This window comes from Akebia trifoliata, chromosome 6 (assembly GCF_017979445.1).
Source record: "Akebia trifoliata isolate Shusen 1 chromosome 6, ASM1797944v1, whole genome shotgun sequence".
NCBI classification, from domain to species: domain Eukaryota; kingdom Viridiplantae; phylum Streptophyta; class Magnoliopsida; order Ranunculales; family Lardizabalaceae; genus Akebia; species Akebia trifoliata.
In genome coordinates this window covers 3,170,311-3,197,465 of record NC_141380.1, presented here as the reverse complement: position 1 = coordinate 3,197,465, position 27,155 = coordinate 3,170,311, and the positions used below count along the sequence as shown (strand labels likewise).

At 34.1% G+C, this 27,155-nt stretch overlaps 3 protein-coding genes across 6 annotated transcripts; 1 reads left to right on the top strand and 2 right to left on the bottom strand.

Moving 5' to 3' along the window:
• The first annotated feature begins 5,733 nt into the window (after nucleotides 1-5,733).
• On the top strand, nucleotides 5,734-7,973 carry LOC147399638 (mannose-1-phosphate guanylyltransferase 1-like). Of its 3 annotated transcripts, none has more exons than XM_086445089.1 (5): nucleotides 5,734-6,096; nucleotides 6,234-6,362; nucleotides 6,515-6,577; nucleotides 6,684-6,923; nucleotides 7,051-7,973. In XM_086445089.1, the coding sequence occupies exons 2-5, from the start codon at nucleotides 6,252-6,254 to the stop codon at nucleotides 7,720-7,722; spliced, it is 1,086 nt and encodes a 361-aa protein (XP_086301215.1). In that variant the 5' UTR covers nucleotides 5,734-6,096; nucleotides 6,234-6,251; the 3' UTR covers nucleotides 7,723-7,973. The 3 variants fall into 3 exon arrangements, with proteins under 3 accessions (XP_086301215.1, XP_086301214.1, XP_086301216.1); XM_086445088.1 differs by having other exon boundaries at nucleotides 5,734-6,146; XM_086445090.1 differs by lacking the exon at nucleotides 5,734-6,096 and adding an exon at nucleotides 6,123-6,141.
• A 1,847-nt stretch (nucleotides 7,974-9,820) lies between these two features.
• On the bottom strand, nucleotides 9,821-13,152 carry LOC147399637 (CASP-like protein 5B2). The gene is made up of 3 exons (XM_086445091.1): nucleotides 12,629-13,152; nucleotides 11,884-12,016; nucleotides 9,821-10,137 (listed from the first exon to the last, which is right to left on the bottom strand). The coding sequence occupies exons 1-3, from the start codon at nucleotides 12,757-12,759 to the stop codon at nucleotides 9,937-9,939; spliced, it is 465 nt and encodes a 154-aa protein (XP_086301217.1). The 5' UTR covers nucleotides 12,760-13,152; the 3' UTR covers nucleotides 9,821-9,936.
• A 1,704-nt stretch (nucleotides 13,153-14,856) lies between these two features.
• Nucleotides 14,857-25,983, bottom strand: LOC147399636 (delta-1-pyrroline-5-carboxylate synthase-like). 2 transcript variants are annotated; one of them, XM_086445087.1, is made up of 21 exons: nucleotides 25,785-25,983; nucleotides 23,017-23,088; nucleotides 22,792-22,895; nucleotides 22,536-22,638; nucleotides 22,061-22,222; nucleotides 20,597-20,874; nucleotides 20,319-20,469; nucleotides 19,978-20,142; nucleotides 19,676-19,753; nucleotides 19,280-19,369; nucleotides 18,876-18,962; nucleotides 18,674-18,760; nucleotides 18,490-18,586; nucleotides 17,886-17,989; nucleotides 17,658-17,733; nucleotides 17,195-17,345; nucleotides 17,010-17,078; nucleotides 16,512-16,578; nucleotides 16,352-16,422; nucleotides 15,785-15,888; nucleotides 14,857-15,154 (listed from the first exon to the last, which is right to left on the bottom strand). In XM_086445087.1, exons 1-20 carry the CDS (start codon nucleotides 25,842-25,844, stop codon nucleotides 15,807-15,809), a joined length of 2,154 nt encoding a protein of 717 aa, XP_086301213.1. In that variant the 5' UTR covers nucleotides 25,845-25,983; the 3' UTR covers nucleotides 14,857-15,154; nucleotides 15,785-15,806. The 2 variants fall into 2 exon arrangements, with proteins under 2 accessions (XP_086301213.1, XP_086301212.1); XM_086445086.1 differs by lacking the exon at nucleotides 14,857-15,154 and having other exon boundaries at nucleotides 15,684-15,888.
• Between the last annotated feature and the right edge of the window lie 1,172 nt (nucleotides 25,984-27,155).

The window sequence follows — 27,155 nt, the reverse complement described above, 5'->3', positions numbered from 1 at the left end:
AATCTTAAAAATTGTTATACAATAAACATCGTAGTCTTTGTAAAAATATTAAAGAAAAACATTTCAATTTTTTTTTTTGGTATTTTGAAACGGTTAAGTCAGTCGTTGTGTAAAAACTTAAACTCTCGAATACTAAAGGAGCTATGTAGTTTACCAAAATTATAGAACTAATCATTCTTTTAATATTTATGAAAATGGCCATATATCCAATTTTATTTTATTTTATATTTTACGAGAACGATTTGATGTATTTACATTTTTGACTTAGAGTTCAATGCAACTTAAGAGAAAAGTTAAATAAGTAAATAGCAAATATGACTCTATAATATAGTACCGTCTTGGTAAAAACAAATAGTTATGAAATCGATAGATGACCATTTTTGTAAATGTAAAACTAAAATGGCTTGTTTAGTAACTTTTGCAAAATATACTTGATTGATTTTTTAAACTACCCATATTAAGAAAATTAATCGAATCAGTCGGAGTACAAGTTCAATTAAATTTTAAAGCATTGGGTTTGCCACTTCGCAAACTTCAAAGTATTTTATCAAAAAAGTAAAAAAATCTTCGAATAAGAAACTAGTCTATTAAATTGACGAATTAATTAGTAAGTTGTTGATTAATCGCTCCCCCACCCCTTCAACCTCCAGATTCTATCTTCTTTAATATCCAAATCTCAAGAACAAGTTAGAATTCTTAGGAAACAAAAGTTGATAGGATTTTGGAAAGATTCCAAACACAAAATTTTATGCAAATAATCCTTGAAAACTTCCCGGTTTTTTTTCCCTAAAAAATTTAGTGTATTTGTCCAAATCAAATGAACCCCCATGTATCGAATAATTGTTGAATCCATTCTTGGTAACCATGGAAACTACTAATCCTCATTATGAAATGGAGGTGGTCCACCTTTAAAAGTCAAACTTCAGAAGCTTTATTTTTATTTATATTTATTTCAGTTCAGATTTTAGACTTCAAAATTTAAATTCAAAAGTTTTGAACCAATGATAAGGGACGTTGCATGAAAATTTTTTATGTTCGATTTCTAATTTTAGACTTCAGATGTTTCCAGACTTCAAAAGTGTTACCAAAAATACCCTTAATGTTTCAAACAATTGATTTTTTTTATTTATTTAACCTTATTAACAGTAACAACCATACAAAACTAACATAATTCTAGGGGTGCAAGGCATACCCCTTGACCATAGTCTTTTATTTGAAACTAGCAAAAAATGATTCAAATGCCCTCAACTTCAACATCTTGCCAAAAACCATCAATTTTTCTCAAAATACACTGTCTTTTCAATTCAAAGTTAAATATTTTTACTCTCATCTTTAATCTCAAGATGATAACCACCTAACAGCAATAAAACTTTTCCCACAATTCATTTCGACAAGAAGGTTGAAAATGATATGTTTGGTGAGTTAATTAAACTTTTCCCACAATTCGGTTTGACAAGAAACAATGTTGAAAAATGAGGTTTAGTAAATTAAACTTTTCCCAAATTCTTTTTTGACAAGAAATCACTTCAAAAAGTTTTGTATTGCACGATCAAACAAACACAAGAAATGATTTTGTCTGATAAACACCTGCCAACAATAAATCCTTTTTTATTTTACAATACTAATCATTTACAAATGCAAATGATTTGATGCATATAAAGTAGGGCCTCCATTAGAAGTTGCGATGGGTCGGATACCCAATTCATTAGTTATTTGGGTCAGGGTTATCCGATTAAGAATTCAGGTAAAATTATCTGTAATTACACGATCAAAATTTGTTTTAGGTATCTGACCCAAATATCCGAATATCCAAGTTTCAAACGGTAAGCTCACAATTACGTACTTATCTAAATCAAATTTAGAGCCACTCCATCGTCCACACAATGAGGTATATATATTATCCAATATGAATTATCAACTCAAAATTCAGTTATGAGTTCGATATGGATATCTTTTAAAGAAGTTGGATAAGTAATGGATATGGATATCCTTGATAAAATGAGATAAATAATCAAATATGGATATTCTATTATAGAATCGAATATGAATATATGCTCCATCCGCCCACATTGCTTGCTGTATTAGAGGTCAAAGCTTATAACGTAAGAAGTATTTTTTTTTCAATAGAGTCATGCTGGAGTGACCTCAAGGTTGGACTTCACGTCGCACTTTCTTGATGTGGAAGTGTGTACGAGCATGCATTGATGTGATCGCCATAGATGTATTTCCATTTTCTTGAATTTTGAAAATAATTTCTTAAAATAACGATTTAAAAAAAATAAAAAATTACAGCCTTACAAGAAATATTTATAAATATTTATTGTTTAGAAGTTATCTCCGCTGGTATTACATTTTTGTTCTATTTTCCTACTTCCCCCCTAAACTTTCACATAAAAGCCTATCATTGAATGATAAGTTATCGAAGAGATACACAAATATTGCAATTTTATTGGGACTGTTGTTATGTTAATACTCCAATATACTATAATTATATCTCGAAGAAGATGGGTTTCTAAGGGAATAATCAATGATTTTCTGCAAAAAATGAAAGCGAAGGCATTTTAATCTCTCAGGGAAGACTCATGCCAAGGGATATGCCATCAATTTGAAATATACAATGGATCTTTTATTTTCACTAAACTTTGAGGTGGTACTTCAAAATTACCCAATCTTAAATAAATGATGTGGTTATATAACCTTTAATAAAAAACAAGTCTAACCTCCAATGCTTAATTTGTAAGTTAACATCCTCCAAAACTTTGATTTTAAAAAAATATTATTAAAATATATTTATTACTAGAGTTTGCTCGTGCTTACGTCATGGACATCCTCTTTGGGATTTAGGGGTAGAAAAAAGAAAAAAATAATATAAAATATAAAAAATTATAAAGGTATTTTTTAAAGGGATTAGAAGAGAAAAAGACAATAAAGTTAAGGGTATTCTTAGGAAGAGAAAGTAAAAATAAGACAAAAAAGGAGGGATAATCATCGTCTAAATATGTAGTTTATGAGGTACAAATATTGAGACAAAATGAATGAAATTCACCGTTACATTTTATTTTTTAATACAAAAGTAAGGATATTTGATCTTGGTATAATTATATATTTATAAATATGAATAATTTTTTTGGTTGTTGTTAAATATCCATTTCATTTATTTCCCAAGTATTTATTAAAATGATAATAAAAATATTTATTACATAATAATTACATCACCCTTATTTTATTTTTATTATTATTTTTTTTTGCATTAAAAATAAAATAAAATCATTTCACGTATAATCTTATTTTATTATAAAATGGCTTACTAATAATTTTATTTATAAGCGTGATATAATTATTATGCCAATATCACAGTCATTTTATTACTGAATTAGAAATAGGACAATATGTGGGGTTACAAATATAGTAACAAAAAAACATTGATTTTTTGAAGGAAAAAGAAAAATGCATTTAAAACGCTTATTCCATCTATGACTATTAAAAAATGCGACCTTTTCATTTGTAACAGAAAACACCATTTTATTCTCATTTTTTTTTTCACATGGAAAAAAAAATTAAACATTTTTTTGTTTGTTCAATGTGAGATTTGATACATAATAGAGTTTTGTGATTCATAAATGTAAAAATATGGGATTTAATGATAATAACTTGACTTTATGAATTTTCATTATATATATATATATAGTAGTCCTAAAGTTTGCCAAACATTTTTCAAAACATGGGTAAGAAGTTTTGGAATGAGCTGATTTTTTGTGAGGATGATTTCTACGGTGAAGATATCATCCTCTTCAAAAATCAGCTCATTTTGAACTAGTTTACAAATTGAAGAATCGTGGACCGTCCAATTTTTGTAAATAACTTTTGATGGAGTTAGAAGTTTTGGAATAGGCAGATTTTTGGAGGATGATCTCCTCATCATAGAGATCATTCTCACCAAAAATCAGCCCATTCCAAAACTTCTAACTCATATAGGACAAAACACGTTTGGTAAAGCGTAGGGTAAAGTGTAGGGTGTTGAATATTTTCCATATATATATAGGGTCGGGTTCTTACGACCCCTATTACGACTCACATTGCGACACACCGTTTTGTCTTATATGGGCAAAAATATTTGGAATGGGCTGATTTTTTGTGAGGACGATCTCTATGGTGAGGAGATCATCCTTGTCAAAAATCAGCTCATTATGAAACTTCTAACCTCATGTTTACAAGTTGAAAAATTTTAGACCGTCCAATTTTTGTAAATCAATTTTGATGGGGTTAGAAGTTTTGGAATGGGATGATTTTTTGCCAGGATGATCATCACAGAGATCATCCTCACAAAAAATCAACCCATTCCAAACATTTTTGCCCATATAAGATAAACGGTGAGTCGCAATGTGAGTCGTAATAGGGGTCGTAATAACGCTATCCATATATATATATATAATTAGGGGTTCAACTTGGTTCGGTTTGAGGTCAAATTGGAATCGAACCGACATAGGTCAACTCCACGAAATAAGAAATGGTATACAAGCTTGTTTAGAGAATCGAGCCAAATTGATCGATTCTCCATTTTCGTAACTTGGAATCGAACCGTAATTTGTTCCAAACAAACTAAACCACTCCAAAGCTCTCGGTTTAGTTCAGTTCTCGATTTAAACCGGTCCAAGTTGCACCCCTATATATATATTTCATAATATTTAACATATATTTTTATCAATTTTTTTTTTTTGTGTCTTTTTTTCTTTAGGTTTTTTTTTCAAAGTTTTTCCTTATTGATTTAAACCCATACTCCGGCTTTGTGACCATGAACACAAATGGCATAGTGAGGTCAGATAGCAAGCCGTGCACTTGATAAGACATTGAGGTAGATCATGTGTTAGATTGCAAATTTATAATTAATGGTGGGCTCTTCTTAGTGTAAAAGATAAAAATACCCCGATTGATTGCACATGGGACTGGTTGCTTTTGGAAAGATATAGCAAATAATGGTTTGGTTGAGTGTGCTTTTCAAGGATAATATGATAAGAACTATTAATATTGTTTAGGATAATTTGGAAAATAAAGTCAAAATATACATGAGTGTTGATTCTGTATTCCAAGGTGTTGGGTATCTAAATTCTTGGAAAAATCGTATTTTTGGCTCCACTTTCTTCCGTCTTTTTCCCTCAGTCTGATTTTTTTTCCCTAAAATTTCTGTTATGTGGATGATCAAAGTGAAGTTTTTGGGAAGACTCAGTGATCTAATTTGAATTGTGGCTAGTGGAATCTAGTAATGTGGATAGATTTGATCTTGTGGGAGCTTGATCATGAATTATTATTTTAGCATGTTCAGAGCGTTTGTTTTTAAAATGAATATCAAGGATGAAGCTTGATTTTATGGCCTCATTAACAATTCTCTTTTTATTAATAAAGTTAGATCTGTTATGAGGTTTTATTAATCTTCAACAGAGTTTTTTATTTGATTTGATTCTCTGAGAATCTAAATGGTAGATCCTTTATTTTCTGTTATGGTGTTTTTTGTACATATCTGCTTAGTTCATAACCCTAGTTTAAACAGAAATATATTTTAATTCTCAGATCAAATTGTAGCTGAAACAATAATTGGCATCTCTAGTAATTTCTCAAAATAATTTGAATTTGCATTTATGGGCTTTAAATCATAATCATGGAAATTGTTATTTCTTGCTATATTTTAGAAACCCATCTTAATGCAGAAATAATCGGAAGAGTTTTACTCTAAAAATTACTGCTTTTTATACTTCTTGTGATCTATTTAAAATTAGCTCCCACTTCTACCACCCTCATAGTTTACCTGTAAATTGGTTCAGAATTAAGCCTTTGTGTCCTATATGAAGTAACCCGAAGGAAATTCGATGGATTTGTAGATTCCCATTTATAATTCCAAGCTGTGGTTTAGCTGGATTTTGTACTCTTCTTGGAGCTAAAAGATACAGATGCACTTCGGCTTACTGTTAGCATTATAACCCGTATCTTGACACCTGTATAAAGCTTTTGGCGCTTCCCCTTGTTGCCCGGCGTTCTTCACTTTCTGTTGCAGCAGATGAGCATGGACATGTTATTCACGATTTAAGTTCAACAAATGTCAGAGTTCCGTAAAGGAGCATCTCTCTTCCCTTGAGCTTCATAAATATCATAGGGTGCAGGGATAAGTTTGCACCTTAGATTTGAGTGTCTCACCTAATCAGTGATTACTGTTTCTTATCATTTGCTTGTTCTATCAACAGGAACAGAAGGATTTCACAATGAAGGCACTTATTCTCGTTGGAGGGTTTGGAACGCGGTTGAGGCCATTGACGCTCAGCGTCCCAAAGCCACTTGTTGATTTTGCTAACAAACCCATGATTCTGCATCAGGTTTAATTCCTTTCTATCTATTTTGATAGTTTTGTGGTCAAAGTATTTCATTTTTAAATATAAATTTGTGGGTTCTGTTTCGTGTTCAATGATCACTTGATCAATATCTCTAAATTAACATGGCGTTACTTGTATCTTTGAATTCATTTCAGATTGAAGCTCTTAAAGCTACTGGGGTGACTGAAGTAGTTTTGGCCATTAATTACCAACCAGAGGTAAAACAAAGCACTCCTCTCTTCCACCACCTCACAGCCTTCTGATAAAGTATTGTTATAGCTAATTCTCATAACAACCTTTTGTGGGGAAATACTTGAGTTGCAGGTGATGCTGAACTTCTTGAAGGAATTTGAGACGGAGCTTGGGATTAAGATAACCTGCTCACAAGAGACTGAGCCACTCGGCACTGCAGGTCCATTGGCTCTAGCTAGGGATAAGCTGATCGATGAATCTGGTGAGCCATTTTTTGTCCTCAACAGTGATGTTATTAGTGACTACCCCCTCAAAGAAATGATCGAATTCCATAAAGCTCATGGAGGTGAAGCTTCCATAATGGTAACCAAGGTAATTTTGGATCTGCTTCATCTTATTATCTGACTATCCCATCTTTGTTTCTTGTAGAGGAAATCATGTTTCATTAGTTATGAAACGTAGAGATAAAGTGGGTGATTGAAATGTTCATTTTGACCAGGTGGATGAGCCATCAAAGTATGGTGTGGTGGTTATGGAAGAGAAGACAGGGAAGGTTGAGAAATTTGTAGAAAAGCCAAAAATCTTTGTGGGTAACAAAATCAATGCTGGGATTTACCTGTTAAATCCATCTGTCCTTGATCGAATCCAATTGAGGCCTACCTCCATTGAGAAAGAAGTATTTCCTAAGATTGCGGCGGAACAAAAGCTCTTTGCAATGGTCCTACCAGGATTTTGGATGGATATTGGACAACCAAAAGATTACATCACAGGCCTGAGACTATATTTGAACTCATTACGCAAGAAATCCTCGTCCAAACTAGCAGTTGGGTCTCACATCGTTGGTAATGTTCTTGTTGATGAGACTGCTGTGATTGGAGAGGGTTGTTTGATTGGACCGGATGTCGCTATCGGACCAGGATGTGTAGTGGAGTCTGGTGTGAGACTCTCGCGTTGTACTATAATGCGTGGGGCTCGCATTAAAAACCATGCTTGCATATCAGGCAGCATCATCGGGCGGCACTCCACCGTTGGACAATGGGCTCGTGTTGAGAACATGACCATTCTTGGAGAAGATGTGCACGTGTGTGATGAGATCTACAGCAATGGGGGTGTTGTCCTACCACACAAGGAGATCAAGTCAAGCATTTTGAAGCCAGAGATTGTCATGTGAGGGTCGACCAGGAAACTCATATGAGTTCAGTTTATTAAGATGTCTAGAATAATGAGCTCATATCTAAAGAGCTTTCTTTCTTTGTTTTTTTTTCTTTCATCTTATGCTCCTTGGTCTGAAGTGTAAAACTAGTAAGTTCCAGTGGATTGAGGGATATGGTGATTGGTTTAGTGTGTCTTATTAGGGTACATTTGTGTATTTGTGTGTGATGTAATCTTTTATGTATATTTATGAATTATCAGTTAATGTGATTCCTTTCTTGGCTCTCTATCTTTTTACGTGTAGGGTATTCGTTTTGAAGGAAATACTAATTGCCAGGGAAAATTATCAAAAGAAAATGAATTCCACCTATTGATTGCAACTAGGAAATTATCAAAAGAGGGAATTGGCTTTTAACATAGTTTATTTATTTTATTAAAAATATATATTTTATTTATTCTAAAATATTAAATCTATTTTTAATATTTATAAATTTAAAATATTTTTATTTTACTTGTTTGAGTAACTCATGAGTTATCGACTTACTTCGCCTCAAGGTCAACCGAGTTGAGTAGAGTTTCAAAACTATGTTAGGTGTGCACTCCATCAATCACATCAGTGCTTATCTGGAGCAGTCGTGCCATCTTAATAAAAAATTCATTATTAATTAATAATAAAAAGTTTTAAATTATTAAAAATGTCCTATTTATTCAGGTTGTGGTGTTGCAATGTTCGCAAATCACACTTTTTCTTTTTTATCTTTGTAGGCCCACTGCTTCTTTCCAGAGTATTTTTTGTGGTGAAACATCAAACATGTGCATTGAATAGTAAGTGCATATGAATTTTCTACTAAGAAATTACCTGAATTTATTTTAATAAAATCACAATATAAATAGAAGTTATTAAGATTTGATTATTAAAGGCTTACGGAAAATAGTCTTTATAAAAAAAATCTTAGTCGTGCAGGAGTAACATTGAAATTGAAATTAACATTGTTTGGGACATTGGTGAGCACAGAACCATACTTCTCACTCGTATCTCGATGATAAGCATCTACTGTTTTATAGGCACATCCATGTCAGTAATGTTTGAATCAATGTCAATTTCAATGTTACTTCAGCATTTTCAAAAATCTTATCTTTGAAAAGAAATTCATTCTCAAAAAGAAAATTTTGTAGTTCACGATCAGGCAGTCGAATTACTGATTTTGATAAAAACCTGAGTGTTCTTTTAAACATCTCAGTTTTTAAAACAATGCAAATCAAACAAATTCTTGTCTTTTTTCCCCACTACTTCAGTATAAAAATTAATATGAATTCTCTTTCTAAAATATGGACAAAGAAATAAAAAATTAAAAGAACAAACTTTGGCTTTATAATCGTCAACCATCATAGCAGTTCTTTGTATTACGCACACCTTCCCTCCTTTAAACATCCAAGCTTCACTTCTTTAGGAGGTTTGTACAGATTATTAGATTCCATTGAACTGCAAACTTTGCTTTTAAACAACTACCAAGGTTTAAAGAACCAACTGTTTCAGAGAATTGCCAATTCCATCATAACAAGGGGGATATGGCTCCCAGCCCCACGGGGTTGGCCTAGGGGTGAGTGAGCCTTGAGTAGGTCAAGTGTTTGAAACCCCACAAAGCAATGAATTCCTTGGGGCCACCCTCCAGGGTCCGTTTGACCCTCGACTTAACTAATTGCAGGTAGGACTTTCCGAGGGGGCGGTGCGTGTGACCGTGGGATCAGTCTCAGCCGAAGGGTGGGGATGGGGGGGATATGGGAGCCTGGCTATGAGAAGTTCCTCAGGGGCCTCTCAATATCATTTTCAATCCATCCGCGGGGGGGGGGGGGGGGGGGGGACCCACAGCTTGGTTTTTGATTCCCCAAATGATTCAGCAAAAATGAGCCAACTTAGACTCAAGCCTGTAGTATACATTTCTAGCTCAGGGGCCTGAGATACCACCACAATAAAGTTCGATAGAAATGCTCTGAACTATATGCATAATGCAGGCTGAACTATCTGAGTAGGTGCGTGACCATACAGATGTTCTTATGAATGCATGACATTCATGAGAAAAGAATATATGTGTAGGGAGGATGGAAACACTTTAAACTGAAAAGAAGTGCACCTCAATGATCAATTTTGAACATCGCCCAAAATTAAGGGTATATTACATAAAATAATATTTACATGGAAGACATGCCAGTTTATCCGTGGGTTTGCAGAGATTCAAACCGAGCCCAAGAGCCAAAACATGATAAGAGAAGATATGGAAATGAGGAACCAAGTAACGAACGCGAGAGCTATGGAGGTTATGAACCTGTTGCATTGGAGTTGGGGTTGTATCTTGCAGATTTCCAAGTCTCTTGCATATAAAACTGACACCCCGGCAGACGAACAAGCTGCTGCAAGTGATACAGTGGCTGTCACCTACATTTTTTTATTTATTATTACAAATATTGGTCAGTTAAATTCACATAAAAAGGAACAATGTGACAAAAAATTACTAAATCTAAACTACAATTTAAATCTCAGTCAGAACATTCTCAACACAGAGTTAAGGATCTCTATAATAAATCAGGACTGCTTCACTTCTTAGCATGCAGAACAAGAGCACTATATGAAAATTGAAGTCAGAGGATAGGTAAAATTTCTTGAGTGTCATTTCGGCTTAAGAAAAAAGAAAAAAGGAATAAGAAAAGTTTACATTTTTTTTTTATCCATCAAAAGGTTACACTTTGACCCCCCATGGTTTGACATAATTCTATGTTGACCCCCTAACATCCTTTCAGTTTACTTGTCGTCAATCAAACAGTTAGAAATGATTTTTATTTTTATAAAGATTATTTTAACCTTTTTGAAATGTCATTCTTTTTCATAAACACAAATATTCTTGTGAAAAAATGGGTTTATGCTTAAGAGTGTGAGAATGTTTAGCTGGAGGCATTTTTATCTTTTTAAAACTTATTTTTTTTCAATAATAATAATTAAATAAGAGGGTAAAAATGTAAAATGATAGGGGAGGTAAGTGAACTAGTCAAAATGTTAACAAAGTCAGTGATAGGGGAGGTAAGTGAACTTGTCAAAACATTTACAAAGTCTGTGATAGGGGAGGTAAGTGAAATTGTCAAAATGTTTGGGGGTCAACATAGAACCATAACAAACCATTGGGGATCAAGGTATAATTTATACCCTAAAAAAAAAAACACCAACTTAAAATTAGAAACCGAAAAAGCTTCTGGTGAACTCCACAGTTTCTGGACCTTTATTTAGGCTTTGCAACAAATCTTCTTTTGTTGGCTTCCCTTAGGTATATGTAGGACAAAACACATAGGGCAAATAGTAGGGTGTCAAACATTTTCATATATATATATATATATATATATATAGGGTCCCGTTTGGCACCCTACACTTTACCCTACGCTTTACCCTACGTGTTTTGTCCTACATGGATTAGAAGTTTTGGAATAGGCTGATTTTTGGTGAGGATGATCTTTATGGTGAGAAGATCGTCCTCACCAAAAATCAGCCCATTCCAAAACTTCTAACCCCATCAAAAATGATTTACAAACAATGAACGGTCCACGATTTTTCAACTTGTAAACATGGGACTAGAAATTTAGGAATGGGCTGATTTTTGGTGAGGAGGATCTTCTAACCGTAGAGTTCATCCTCACCAAAAATCAGCCCATTCCAAAACTTCTAACCCCATCAAAAATGGTTTACAAACAATGAACGGTCCACGATTTTTCAACTTGTAAACATGGGACTAGAAATTTAGGAATGGGCTGATTTTTGGTGAGGAGGATCTTCTAACCGTAGAGTTCATCCTCACCAAAAATCAGCCCATTCCAAAACTTCTAACCTATGTAGGACAAAACACGTAGGGTAAAGTGTAGGGTAAAGCGTAGGGTGCCGAATATTTCCCATATATATATAAAGCTAGGCCATCGTAATAATTTTTAGCGAATAAATCTAGTGTCTGAGCATTCACGCATCTCAGAAAGTCCGCGCATATGTTACCCCAACACTTCATAATGGATGTTGTAGTTTTAGCGTGTAAATACTATATCCATGAAATACCCTGGCTGCATCTCTCTCATACATGGGTGAAATGGTTTGGCACACAAATCTACATGCATTACTAAGGAAAGTTGAAGAGGATAAAGTAGTTACCCAATCACCAACAACAAACAGGCTCATTAGCACGGGGTTCTTAAGGTCTCTCCTTATCCTCAAAGCATAGATGTCAAGACACGCAAGTCCCAAGCTCCACAATGCTTGAAGCCCCATTGAAGCAATCAAATAGCTGAATCAAAGATATTCACTGTCAAAGTGCACAATCTTCATAAATTCTTTTAATTTAAAAACTAGCCCATTATAGGGAGTTCCAACATTATAATCAGTCTAAAAGTTGAGCAAGAGATCACATCAGGAAGGAAATATGAGAAAACGAAATCTATACCGCCCTAGATTATGTAAGAAGGCAATCCACACCTTATCATAAATATTGGGGTCAACAAGATAAATCCTTTTTCACAACTCAATTCTATCTAAAATTATATTTTCGATCAAACCATATGGTGTACATAAATGAAGAGAGAAAAAAAAAGAGTTTCTCTAATGATTTTATTAACATAGTAACATTAAAATTCAACATTTACCTACAGATTTACGTTTTTTTTTTTTTTTCAATTTTATTTAGCAAAATAATAATCATCATCATCATCAAAGCCTTACCCCAAAAATTTGGAGTCGGTCATACAAATCTTGATCCTTCATTAAATTCTTTCAAAAACTTGTTGGCCACTTTTGCCCCCTAAGAAGGCTCTTGAAAATATTTTATTTTATTTTTCTTTTTTAAGAGGAAAAGATTACCATCCAAACAGGCCCTAGTTTAAATATAGAAGAAGAAAGATACCTGAAGGAAGTGAATCTTGAGAAGCCGAAAGCAGAGGCCATAACCCCAATCGAAGCAGCAGCGAACGAGCATTGCCCTATCCTCAGAATCAGCCCACTCACTGTTCCAGGTCCCCCCATCAAGTTTTTCATCTTCGTCTCTCTCTCTCTCTCTCTAATAAACCCTAGATTTCATCACAATCTATCTCCTCCATTTCTTCTTGGAAAACAAATTATCGATTTTGATTTACAAATAATTTATAAACTAAGACGAAATTGATGTTTTATAGACTTTCTTGTCGATATTTTTACTCGAATCGAAGATCTAGGGTTTGGAAGTAAACAGTTTTGGTGATGATACGTGAGAGTTGATACTGCTCCCTCTCTCTCTTTCTTAGAGAGAGAAAACCGATCCAGCGAGTTTACTTTACATGGTTCTTACGAGAATTTCGGAAATATATTATATTATACTATATATTATTAAAAAGAGAAATATTAATGTTTGGTGTTTGGAGATTGGAGTTGTGGTCATGACGCTGTTTATTCTTCTTTCTTTACGGATCTTCCTTTATCTTCTTCTTTTTAAGTTTTCTAGTCACGCTAGCCTTACTAAGTTAGTAAGGATTTCACCTTACGAGGGTCTTTGCCCTCACCACTTGGCATTCAAAAAACATGATCGGATGCTTTGAGAGTTGTAGAGGACGAAATTATATGAATCTTGAAAGAAAGAAAGAAAAAAAGAGTTATTTTTCACCTTGATTTCCATTTTTAAGTTTGTGATTTATGTGGATGTTCGGTAGCCGTCCATTTTCTAAACCTCGAATTAAGGTCTAAAGAATTTTTTTATCTAAGTTTTTCAATGAAACTTAAAAAGGGGCCGTGGTGTTGGATTTCTGATGTGATAATCCATTTAAACAAAATGACTCTTTGTAAGACTCAAAAACTTTGTTAGTAAGGAAAGGGTTTCACTAAGGCATTCTTTTTCATTTTTTCTTTAGCTTTTTGGTCGGCCAAGGCTGACAAATAAGTTTTGATTTTCCAACATGTTCATAAAGGCATCCCACTTAAAAAGAGAAAAATGACAACTTGCCCAATCCATTGAGTTAATTCTAGAATAAAGTTGAGCAAAAGATAATTCTGAAATAAAGTTGAGGAGCCAAGAGGAGAGGAATGAATGAGGTATCGTGGACTGCACCTCACTTTAGCTAAAAATGACGTTTATCTCTCATAAAACTATAATATAGTGGGATTCTTCACTTGTTTTTTTATTAGAATCGTGAGGAGTGATATTAAAATTGAAATTCATTCACACATTGTTGACGTGGAAGTGCACGTAGAACCATAGATGTTTTTCACTTGTATCTCGATGAAAAATATCTATGACTATGTATACACATCCACGTTAGTAATGTGTGAATCGATGTCATTTTAATGTCACTCTGGCATTTTTCATTTTATTATATAGATGTAACAATTTCATATAAAATCTTTATAGATATTTTTCATCACTTGATAAATAAAGACAATAATGTTAGAAGAGGTGAAGAGGAAAGGATTGGTGACTCCACTCTTTTATCCCTCACAAAATTGTAGTAGTTAAGATCCACCATTGTGATTTATTATATAGATATAATATTTTCATATAAAATCCTTATAGAAAATCTTTCCCCACGATAATTAAATATTACACACTCAAAGATTTTCAAAAATTGTACAAATAAAATAAATGCAATTAGAGGTGTGTACTTTTCTTAAAAGTAATGCTGTTAGAGTTGTGCTATTGACACCCACCATATTCGTTCTTGGCACCCACTTAAGTGGAATCTTTAAAAAAAATTAAAATTACACTTATACCCTTATTGTATTACTCTTAACACTCACCATCTTTTCCATCTATTCTACCAAATGAAATCTTAATCATCTCACCATCTTCTTTATCCATTCTCTCATTCTTCTCCATCATCTCTCTCTCTCTCTCTTCTCTTCTGTTTTGCATTTAGAAAAGTTGAATAAGGATTTTAAGTTTCAACAATGATTTCGAGTTTCTTAAAATGTGTCGCAGGTTGAATCTGAGTATATCCGTATTCGGATCCCATGATTTTACCTGGTTCAAATTCAACTCAGATCCTAGTAGATAAAACCATATCCGAATTACTTTGTTCACTTAAACCAGATCCAACCCGACATGAATTGCTTGACACCGATAGAGTCAGATCAAATAATTCTAGATCATTTAACAATTTTCTGCTATGGTTTTTTGCAAAGGATATTTTGTAAAATCTAAAAATATAATTTTTAAAGTAATATATCATTCAGATGTCGGCAGATATAGGGATGGACGCCGTATTCGACCCAAATATGACTCAGATCAAGGGATATCAAACCATATTAGACGCATTTTTTTATTTGGATCTACTCCAAGCAACCAAACCCACTAAATTCAGGATTTGGATAAAATCCGATGTATTTACGCTGATGTGTTTCTTGACCTGAAGTGTTTAGAAACCTCCACACAAATATCATTTACTTGCACACGAAATGGTTTTGCCTGCAAAAAAAAAAAATTCAGTTGTTGGGTGCACACAAGACCATTGCATTGACGATTACTGTTTTGATATGGAAACAATGCAATATTGATGCCAAGATTGCACAATTAGGGTTCTTACTCAATTATAGACACTAAGTAGGCATAATTAGAACTGTCATCCTCATACGGATCGTACAACACATAATACACAACGAAATAAGCTTATTTGATGTAGACCAATTTACTAGTGGCTCACCCTTCGAATGGTCTGGCTCATCCAATTGGATGAGTAGTGTCATCTTGATGTACAATGAACAAGCTTTAAATGATCAGAGACCACACCCATACCTAGGATTCAAAGTGCACCACACCCCTCATTCATCTTTCAAAGAAAAAACATATACGAAGGCCTAAAAAAAGCTGCACATGTTGCTGTACATTAGACAAGCTTTTCAAGATCAGAGACCCGTCATTGATCTTTCAAAGATGAAATACAATTGGGAAGTGGTTTTCGAAATAACTTGAGTGATGCACACTCACATAAAAAATATAGAGAAAAAGTACCAATTAAAAGTTTACAAAGTACAAGCAACAAAATAGTGGATACAAGTAGGAATAAAATGGGAGAAGGCTTCTTTTTTGAAACCTAACCTTTCTACTGGCAACTTAGGACTCAAGACTGCATAACAAGATTCTTATGGGTATAAACAACCCCTTTATCACCATCCACCACTTGCCCACTCCCTCTCAAAATCCTGCATTTAGTAACAAGTCAGTAATAGCTAGGCTCCAACATAACCAACAAAAATTATACGAAAGACACGTATAAGGTGTGACACTAATCTATAACCTATAGAATGTATAGATGACGAATGCTAGCAAGCAACAAATATAATATGTAACACGGATGCAACGTGGTTAAAATTATTTGTAACACATTTTGTAAACAGGATTCCATAATAAAGTATACATTTCCTATAAATGTGATTGAGAATAGATTTAGAAACTACATTATATCTAGGATTAGTGCATCAAAAATACGATGGCAAGAAGAAAGAAAGGTGAAAAGCTTTTAAAGTCATGTTATTAGCCATTTCAAAAAGTCAGAATTACTTGCTTAGTTCTTTGAAATGAAATTATGCCTAATTTCAAAAACATAAAATCCCATTATTATCAAAAGATACACAATAAGGGAATTTTTTTTCAGAATGCACAAACCATCGTGTTGTTAACAGTCCTTCAACTCCAACAGGACCTCGAGCATGAATCCTACTTGTACTAATCCCAATCTGTTCAGCATTAAACAGAAATCATAAGAGCGAGAAATTCGACCATTTTAACTAAAATTTAATACTAAAAAACTCAGGATGATTGATACCTCAGCACCAAGCCCAAAACGCGCCCCATCACAAAATCGAGTGCTTGCATTATGAAATACAGCCGCACTGCCAGGGTAGATTATTGCCACAATGTTTAGTACAAGTAAAATTTCAAAAGGACATCATTCATAAATTGCTCGTTTCAAACCCGGTCGGGTTCATCCAAGTCAATCCGCGTTAGTTTTCCTGGTCAGACATCGGTCATACAGAGACAAATCCTTTTGAGAAAGTCTTCCCGCGACCCAACTCCCAAGTGTGGGAAATCCCTCATATTACATTGACCCTCTGCTTCAGCTTATACTTTCGTCGAGTTAGGATCTCAGACAGATGAGACTGGAAGCTTAGTGAGTTAGGCCGGCAAACACCAAAACCTCATGGCCTTTGCCAATTTTGGGAGAAAACCATCCCAAAAAATAATTGTCTTCACAGACACATTTAAAAGTTTGAACAACATGGTATCAAATCCAATTTCCTAAGTATACATCAGAGACACATACCTGTCAACCTGATGTAGGAAGAGTTCTGCAATTTCATGGTTTTCGGTAATGATGCAATCAGTATGTGCACTGCCAAAAAAGCCAATATACAATAATATTACAATCTTCATTTATATATATATATATATATATATATATATATATATAGAGAGAGAGAGAGAGAGAGAGATGAGAGGCTAACATGCCTTCCATGACGATGTATATGATCAATGGCTGCATGCACATCATCCACGATTTCAATTGTGCAAGCCATTGAGTTGTACTCATGATGAAATGAGGGTGCCGCTTTAATATTTAACAGTGCACTTGCTCTCGGTCCACCATATAGAGTAACACCTGCAATGAATGAACATTAGCTAGGGAAGTGTCAATCTAATCCCACCAATGATAGCTTCTGCTAAATGATTTCCTCTGTTCACTATAATAGTGTACTTGCACAATCTTAAAAAATAAAACTTGTTCTGTATGGACGGAACCAATTCGGTAACAATTCTTCATCCCTAAATGTATCTTTTATGCTGATAAGATGTATCCTAGTTCCTAAGATACGATGAAAGCAAGTCTGCCACTTGGACAGATTCCCTTATCCAATAACTAATCTCGGATTCAGGTACCTAAAGGAAATTTTTAAGGAAAAGAAAGACATACCTTCACGGCAGAGCTCTTCAATGAGCTCATTAAGCCCTCCAGTTTCCAACAAATCTTTGTGCACAAGTAGTGTTTCCTGAGAATAGCACAACACTGAGTGACTAGTATGTCATAAATGGGCACGTGAAGAGCATCAGTAAAGGCATAAATTAGTTGTAAATATAAAGCCAGATGTCTAATATCATCAAACACGATTTGTCAGTAAAAAGGAATATATCAAGGAATTACCATCGCATTGCAGGCCGCAGGATAGTCTGTCTTTCCATCCAGAACAATGTGCTTCGCCATACCCATGTTAGCCGACTTATCAACATAAACATGGCAAACGCCATCTGAGCAGCAGACACCGCAATTTTACTACAACAACCACTAGTTGCAAACTCTAATTCATATAGAAAATCTAACGTCTTACACGATCAAGATTGTGCCAACACAATATATTACATAAATAGACTCCAACAATAATTTAGCTTAGAAAAACACTTTCTTTAACTCTTACTAAGGGTCCTTGAGCTCAAATGATTACCACATGGCAATCCAAAAAAGACTCAGATTCAAAAAAAAAAATCAATATATATATATTTTTTCTTTTGGGTTTGGTCCAAGGTTTTGAAAATGGACGGCTACTGAACTTCCACGGAATCCAAAATTTAAAATTAAATTTCAACGGTGAAAATAACTTCTTTTTTTTGTAAAGTTCACAGAATTTTTTCCTCTACAACTCTGTAGCACCTGATCATGTTTTTTGGATGCCATAAGGTGAGGTCTACGACCCTTAGTAAGTGTTGAAATCTAACTAAGTAATTAAGGCTAGTCGAACTCTTTAGCTTACCAGCATGACCAAGTACAGGAATTTTTGTTGTCTCCTTGATTTGTGAAACAAGTTTGTTGCTGCCTCTAGGGATCACAAGATCTATCACATCATCAAGCTGAGGCAGAGATTAAACACTGAGTTAAATACTAAGATGATACAAATAACTCTCAGTATAATGCTCTCCATTCCACCCATTTCTCACCTTAAGCAGATCAGAAATCTCATCTCTTGAAGTCACGAGTCCAATAAGCTTTTCACCAACAGTACCAGGGATAGCCGAAGTAATAACCTACAAAAAAGCAAATATAACACCAACAAAGATTTAAAAAAAAAAAAAAAAAAATTTAAGATGGTTTCACTTAAGATCAATCCATAAATCATGCCATGGTTTCAAGAAACTAAACCTTGTGCAAGATTGCGTTTGATCGCATTGCTTCTTTTCCACCTTTCAAGAGAAGCCCATTTCCACTTCGAATTGCTAATGACGCTATCTATTGGATCAAATAAAAGACCAAAAATTAAGGTGATCGAGAAAAAATCACATGAAGCTGAAATGTGGGAAAAAATCCATAGCAAAAAAAATAATGGGTAAAAGAGTATTCTCAATTTCGGTATTTCTACTTCAACAACTACTTGTAAATATAGCATCAAATACCTAGAAAACCTAAGATCAGACGAGTACTAACCAACCTCAGAATTAGTATTTCTCTTTCAACAAATTCCAACCATTTAAAAAGAGAAATTAGGACCGAATTAATTGTGTCAGGTACAACACATAACAACATCAAGTAATTTTTTATTTTTTTACCTGAACCAATGCATCAGGTCTAGACTCAAAAACAATAAGGAGAACACCCAAGGGACATGATGTCTTCTCTAAGATGAGCCCATCTGCAAGCTGGATGCAAGAGTATAGATATCAGAAATTTCAGAGTGATTGATGACAAACACAAAGAGAGAGTTTATCTAGAAGACAGATATTCCGTTGGCCACAAAGGTGGTTTCATAGCACGATAGCTTTCAAACAAATTTTCGTACTATGTAAATTATCAAATAACAGAGAAGCTTGCGTGATTTGCCTCACTCTTTGTAGTTGACAAAAATTAAACATATTCATTTGTCACCCAAATACGTGAAACGGGAATCATATTGTTCAACACAAGATTGTGGAGAAAATTTCATAAAAACCCACTCCTCCCCTTACCTCTGTTCTCCTTAAAACATGACCAATCGGTTCTTCCATGTCTGCAAGCACACGAATGGATTTTGCCAGACTTGAAATCTGTGGAGAACAGTACATTGGAATCAATAGTATGGACAGGATATTTCTAAACACCATGCTTATGAAGAAACAAAGAGAACGTAAATTATAAAAACCTGCATACACCATGGATATCACAGCTTTGAATAGATCATGGTGGGCCAAAAACCAGATACCGAAAAGGAAAAAAAAAAAAGAACTTAATTCCCATCACAACCAAACTTCAGTATCCATCTATGCCTTACCTTCCCGGGTTTCAGCGCCAACCGAGATATCAATGGCTTTTCATATCCAGCCTGCTCTGCAGCAACAATATCAGCTTCATTCTCAACTTTGATTAAATTCTCATTTTCCTCCAAAGCATCAGCTATGCCCAGCAAAATTTTCCTTCTATCTTGTGAAGATAGACCCTATAATGGAAAACATGAAAAATACACTTAACAGCTACAAAGAAAGAATGTACATCCATAAAGTTGAAAGAGTTGTCAAAGAAAACCACACTGAAATTGCAAAAGAAAGAAAAAAAAACATTTTTCACAGTGCAAGCAAATGCAAGCCTTGCGATTGTAAAGCCACGAGATATCACCTGAAGTCGTCTCGAACAATCCCTTGCTGCAACTGCCATCTCATGTGCACCAACTTCTTTGAGTGGAGCCCATAAATGGGCATCCCGATGAAAGAGAGTACCAACGTAGTCTCCTTGAATTACTTTTATGATATTATCAGTAGCATAACCACTTCAACAAAGATAACAAAATTAGAGCTCATTCACGTAAATTAGATATAAACATAGATAATCCCTTATGAGGCCGAGAATTGCGAAAGCAAGGCCTAATGTTATGCAAGCATAATGTAGGAGTATACCTAGTAATAATGACAGGGATACCAGAGTGAGCTGCATATACAGAAGCTTTTACTTTAGCAGTCATACCTCCTCTTCCCATCCTTGACTTGTCACCAAATGTGATTATTCCTTGATGCTTTTCTTTTATATATGTATGGATAAGTTTCGATTGTGGCTCACTAGGAGGACCACTATATAGGCCCTCTACATCACTCAACAAAATAAGGAGGTCAGCTTTTAGCTCCAAAGCCAATAGAGCTGCCAAACTGTCATTATCCCAAAATATACCCGAAGAATCCTGAAAATAAATGCTCACAATCAAATATTTACAATAAAAATAGAGGATGAGCAGGAAAGTAAATAAGTAATCTGAAAAAAAAACAAATGCACATAAGTATCAGAATTTATATTTGAGATACATTATGAATGCTAGGAATATCATCAATAAGGGTACATGGACATAACCATGCAAGTGCTTAAACAAATTTGATATAATGCCACATTCAAATAGTGTAAAATGAGTACTCAAGTAAATTTTGAAATTAATGAGAGGCTTTTGTTCCTTCTTTTTGTTGAAGTTTTGCAATTTTAGTAACTGTTGTCTTTTTTGTTTTTCAATTATTATTGTGAGTTGGATACCACGACCAACTCTTAAACCTGCCTAAGTCCATCAACTATTAACCACTAACTTGCTTGCCAATTGCCAATACAAAAACATAGTTAGGATTTTTCTTTTGACAAATGGTAAGATTAGTGAGAGGCCACCAAGGCCTTTTAACAAAAAAATAACAAAAGAAGTATCAAACCTTCCATGAACACGTACCACTTTAAATATTAATTGACCTACATGTCTAGAGGAAGCAACCCAACTGATTATGTAACATTACCACATGTTCCAATGGGAGGAACATTTGGTTCTGGAGCTCATAATTAGCATTTTTGGGTATCTTTTTTGTTTTGGGGCAAGTTGTTTGAGGAGTTCAAGGGTGTCTTCTTTGCAGACTTTCTATTCATATGGGAGATTCAGTTTGTAAGGTGGAGTGCTGATCTATTGTATTTGTTGCTCCGTGATAGTCACCTCGACCATCATTTTTCTTAATAAAAATCTATATTATACTTTTGAAGAAAAAATTGAGCCGGGTACTTTGACTTGCAATCTGCCTACATTATAGTGTAATTTCCTGCATTTTCATGAAAGATATAATCCTACATTTAGAGAGTCTACTATTACACAAAAAAATTTGAAATAATAAGCTTTGTACTTCATTTCTCTTGTAAAGTAAATATGTTCTACAGCTTGACCAACAGTCTTGTCTGGCCTCACCCAGTCAAGCTTGGTTGCTTGGACTTGATTCACTCATTTGTGCCTAAACTACATATAATTTGTAAAGAACAACAGTTGCAATGAACATGGAAATAACCATCATCAATAATATAGCCAGCCCAAGAGCAGAAGAGAATAGGGACATTGAATATTAATATACCTCATATGGAGTTCTCCTTGTACTAATTGCATCATTTTCATTAAAAATAGGAATGACCCTCAAAGCTAACAATGACATCACTGTTTCACTAAGCTGTATTCTAGAATCTTGATCCCTAAAATCATTATCAGTCACAAGAAGTTGAGATGCCGTCACGTCTAGCTGCATAACACACCAAATTGCATAAATATTTGGAAAAATACAACTCAAGTCGATGGAATAAAACATTAGTCGTGATACTCTGACTTCCCCACGTGGCATACTCAATCGACTCCCCTGACATGGGGTGTGCCAGAACCATAGATTTCCTTTCATCAGGATACACAACTGCACATATTTATGGGGATGTGTTGTTGTGTATCCCGAGGCATAAGTCTTTGGTTCTGGCACACCCCACGATCGGGGGAGTCGATTGAGTATACCACGTGGGGGAGTCATATTATCACCACTCATATAACATTATTAATAGTCTCACCTGACTAAACAAGACGTCATATAGAGCCATGAGTCCACTCTGGCCGACAGCAGCACAACCCTTTCCATCAAATTCAACTTGTGGTTTTTGGAGATCAGAAAAGCTGCAAAACATGAAACCATTCGATGTTATAATTTAAAAAAAGAACAAAAAATTCATTTTACAAAGAAATAGAAAGTATGGTGAGAATAAGTTATAATGGGGAAAAATAATCAAAACCAATTCAACATTATAGATAAAGAAAAGCCATTCGAACCTGCTGTTGACTAATTTCCTGTATCGAAGTCTTTGGCGGCCGACGCCAATTGCCCCCGAAGTCACCAAAATAACCTCAAATCCACGAGAATTCAAATCTTTAAGCTGCATGTGTTTCATTCAGAACATAACCTTATAAGTACTAGGATATATACCACATTGATTCAATAAAGAGGAGATGTCTCTATGTTCTACAACAGTATTAAGGGATGAAAAGCTCATTTACTTGCTCACAAAGCGATCCAAGTCTGCCTAGAGCTAATCTTCCATCAGCTTGGGTAGCAACAGCTGTCCCGACCTTTATTTATCAAAATCAACCATCAGCAACCACAACAATTAAGCAATTTATAATTCCAAGGAATAACTCATACAATTCAGCAGTTTGCATTACTCCCCTAACTATTGAGAGCCATCAATCCAACCAAAAAAGCCGAAAACGTTTCACTGACAAACTTGACCCCTCCCCACCCCACCTCGACTTCAAAACGAAGTATGAGCTCAAATCGAGACAAACAAACAAAACAAACAAAAACACTCAATATTTTGATGAAGCTTGGATTCAATTTAAAATCACAAGATTTAAAAAATAAAAAGCTTCCAAACTAGAGGACAAGCCATGTCGCTCAAACTAGTGGTACACCACTAAACAAGAAATGAAGGCCATACTTGGTACACTACAATCATTTGCAAATGCAAAAATATTTCTGAGATCACTTTTTTGATTGCTTGGTAACACAATGCAAATCATTTGTATTGTAAATGATTTGCAAGGCTCACCTAAATTCTTAAAAATTCAGCAAATCATTTGCAAAAGTTATTTGACATGGTACAATAACATGCATACGAATTTACGAAAATACCTCTCCTCGAAAAAACATTAACTCGCATATTGAAATTACAAATTAAAATTATAAAAATAGCTCAGAATATTTGCTACAGTAATATGCATATGAATTTATACTGATAAATAAATAAATATATATAGAAAGGTCAGGTTTGGTAGCCAACAATTTGTCCTATATGGCTTAGAAGTTTCGGATTGAGCTAATTTTTTGTGAGGGTGGTCTCTAAGATGAGGAGATCATCCTTAGAAAAAATCAGCCCAATCTGAACCTTCTAACCCCCATCTAAAGTGATTAGAATTGTAGACCGTTGATTTTTTACCGATAATTTGTAAACCAAATTTGATGGATTTAGAAGTCTCGGATTGGGCTAATTTTTTGCAAGGATGATCTCTAGGTTGTAGAGATCATCCTCATAAAAAATCAGCTCAATCCAAAACTTTTAAGCCATATAGGACAAAATCAGCTTCCTCGTTTGGTTGCCTAACCCCTAGGGGTTGGCTCAATGGCAATTTTGGACTGATAAGTGGTTAATGCCCATAGGTCAGGAGTTTGATACCCAGTATGAACATTAATTCCTCAGGGGCCACCCACGAGGGCGCACCCTCACTTACCTAGTGCGTGTGATGTGCGGGCGTTGCACGTGCCTCGGGAAAAAAAAAGGTCATTCAAAAAAACATTGGCTACCACCGACACCCGTATATGAATTTATGAAAATACCTTTCATCAAATATATATTAACCTACACGTTAAAATTACAAAGAATACACCAATCAAAGAAATTCAAATGATGAAAATAGTCCTTAGTACTTGTTATAGTAACATTCATGTAAATTTATAAACATAACCCCTCATCAAATAAATTACGAAAATGACGAAAATAAATACTTTCTATGTAACATGCGTTCAAATTAATGAATATACTCTTCATCAAATATAGATTAACTTGCATATTGAAATTACAAAAATACCCCTAATCAAAGAAATTATGAAAATAATCCAGAATACTTGCTACGATAACATGTGTATGTATTTATAAAAATATTCCTCATCAAAAATATAAAAAATAAAAAGAACCCATTACAATAGTTTCAAAATTATAAAAATAACCCTCATCAAAAAACTATGCAAATTATGAAAATAGCCTTCAATCTTGTAGAAACCCCATTTCCGTACTCTCTTAATCTAATCAATTCATTACATAGTTGCAGCAGATTCCCAATCATGGGTAATATTTGCAAATGACCAATATACCCTTAGTACCTTTTGCCCTCACTTTTCACCATGAAACAATCCAAAACACTTAAACTAACATTAGAAAAGAATATTTAAGTTCCAAATGGATATTTTCTATCAAAAAAAAATTCTCATATTTTTCAAAAAGGACGAAACTACCCCTAACCTGATATACCCCTTAGAAACCAAGCTACTTACAGAGAAAATCATCCCCCAACATAGAAATTGTCAATTTAGGATCAAATCAGTCATTTTCTAAAAATATCACTTTTTTTCAAAAATGACGTAAATGCCCCTAGTAGCATTTCCAAACCAAAACCTTCGAAATGCATGAAAGGGTCGTTTTTAACGAAAATATTGCGTGAAGTAATTTCAAAATGTTCAAAAACCGTATATATGTTGTTAAATAAAAAATTCTCATGGGGCAAAACGGACATTTACCTCCAAAATTAGTAAATCTTCCTAAAATGAAAAACTCAAAATTTAATTGGATTAAGACGCTTAAAATTTAACGAAAATATTGTGTAAAAATAATTTCAAAATGTTCAAAAACCATATATATTGTTAAATTAAAAATTCTCATGGGATAAAACGGACATTTACCTCCAAAATTAGTAAATCTTCCTAAAATGAAAAACCCAAAATTTAATTGGATCAAGACTCTTAAATTTTTTTTCTAATCTCAATATCCATGTTAATGTAACAAGCACCGAGGGTATTTTTATAATTTGAATAGTTTATTTGATGAGGTTCATTAAATTAAAATATTTTTAATAAGAACTCTCTAAAATAAAATAAAGGAGAGAGAGAGAAGATTACATTGATGTAATATAAATTTAGGGTTTCTGAACAAGTAGAACAAAAACAACAAGTTGAATCTTGAAAGAAGAAGAAGATGAAGAAGAAAGTAATTAACCTTGACAATAACACGCTTAACGTCCTTAACAAACGCTCGAGTTGAGTCCATGGAGTGCATTACGACAAGAGCGAGTTCGCTCGTTCTGATTCACTCTAGAGATGAGGAAACTCGAGAAAGTCACTGATAAAAGTGCCTACAAAAGCTTTAAATATTTGAGATACTTGAACCATGCAGTCTGTGCTCCGTTATGTAACAGATAAGTGGAGATCCCTTTATATACTGCTACTGCACGGGTTGACGTTAGTTTTCCAGAAATAGCGGGTCATATGAGGTAGGCATTAACTCGATTTAGTTCTTCGCGAGCTAGATAGTTTAATATCTTTCGGATTCCAAAGCCGTCGATCTCTTAATCTTTTACTATTATAACGAGAGAAGAATAAGATGGAATAGTACTGGTTCATGGTTCGACACCAAAAATATGTATTTTAAATATACCCTTCACTTTAACAAAATTACATTACGTCACCCTAAAATCACGTTGTTTAATTTTTAAAATTACAAAATAACACCCAAATCGAAAATTTTGAAGATGAGATATTTTAGGCCTAACTTCCTGACTTATGGCACGTGTTGGACGTACGATCCTGACCCTATAACGACAGAAATTGGAGACGGTACATCAAAATTTTGATTCCAAAAATACCCCAATCTTAACATAATTGTACTTCACATTCCCTAAATCAGTTTGGTTAGCTTTCAAAATTATAAAGTACAATTTTTATTATGTAATATTCAAAATTAATATTTTAAATCATAAATAAACCTTTTATATACGTGAGTTTGCCATAATTTTTTTTTTAAATATATATATGAAGCCATCTTGTAGATTTTGCTAAATGTTTGAGACACTCATGTATTTTTAAAAGAATAATTATAATCTGACACTCCAACGTGACGTACTAAGAATACTCATCTGATGTGAGATGTGTCAAAATCACGGATTTTCTTTCATCAAAATAGACAACTATAGATTTAAGGTGACGTTGAAGACATAAAATCAATGGTTTTGGCACGACCCACATCAAGTGAGTATTTTGAGTATGCAATGTGGGGGAGTCTGATTATCAAAACTCTTTTTTAAGATGATGACATACGCCCTTGACCTTGATTCATTGGAAGTGTAATAAAGATTGAAAAAAGTGCCCTTGTCTTCAAACAGTAGGATAGATTTTTTTCAATCTCACCTTCTAATTTCAAAATATCGTGTTTTTCTTTTAGGACGTGTTTGTTGCATGACAAACTCGTAGAAAACTCTAATGTACGGTATTTGAGTGCAAAACAAATATATATATAAAAAAAAAAAAAAGAGAAAATGCATGAGATTTGCCTCTTAGGACGGCAAAGTTTCTCTCATTCCTCCCCTTAAGA

Coding starts and splice junctions, on each gene's coding strand:
- LOC147399638 (XM_086445089.1), top strand. CDS start 6,252: ATGAAGGCACTTATTCTCGTTGGAGGGTTTGGAACGCGGTTGAGGCCA. Junction 6,363..6,514: donor AACCCATGATTCTGCATCAG/GTTTAATTCCTT, acceptor AATTCATTTCAG/ATTGAAGCTCTTAAAGCTAC. Junction 6,924..7,050: donor CTTCCATAATGGTAACCAAG/GTAATTTTGGAT, acceptor CATTTTGACCAG/GTGGATGAGCCATCAAAGTA.
- LOC147399637 (XM_086445091.1), bottom strand. CDS start 12,759: ATGAAAAACTTGATGGGGGGACCTGGAACAGTGAGTGGGCTGATTCTG. Junction 12,017..12,628: donor TCAAGATTCACTTCCTTCAG/GTATCTTTCTTC, acceptor TCTTTGATTCAG/CTATTTGATTGCTTCAATGG. Junction 10,138..11,883: donor TGTTTGTTGTTGGTGATTGG/GTAACTACTTTA, acceptor AAAAAAATGTAG/GTGACAGCCACTGTATCACT.
- LOC147399636 (XM_086445087.1), bottom strand. CDS start 25,844: ATGCACTCCATGGACTCAACTCGAGCGTTTGTTAAGGACGTTAAGCGT. Junction 18,761..18,875: donor CAAACGCAATCTTGCACAAG/GTTTAGTTTCTT, acceptor GCTTTTTTGTAG/GTTATTACTTCGGCTATCCC. Junction 15,889..16,351: donor GGACTGTTAACAACACGATG/GTTTGTGCATTC, acceptor TACTAAATGCAG/GATTTTGAGAGGGAGTGGGC.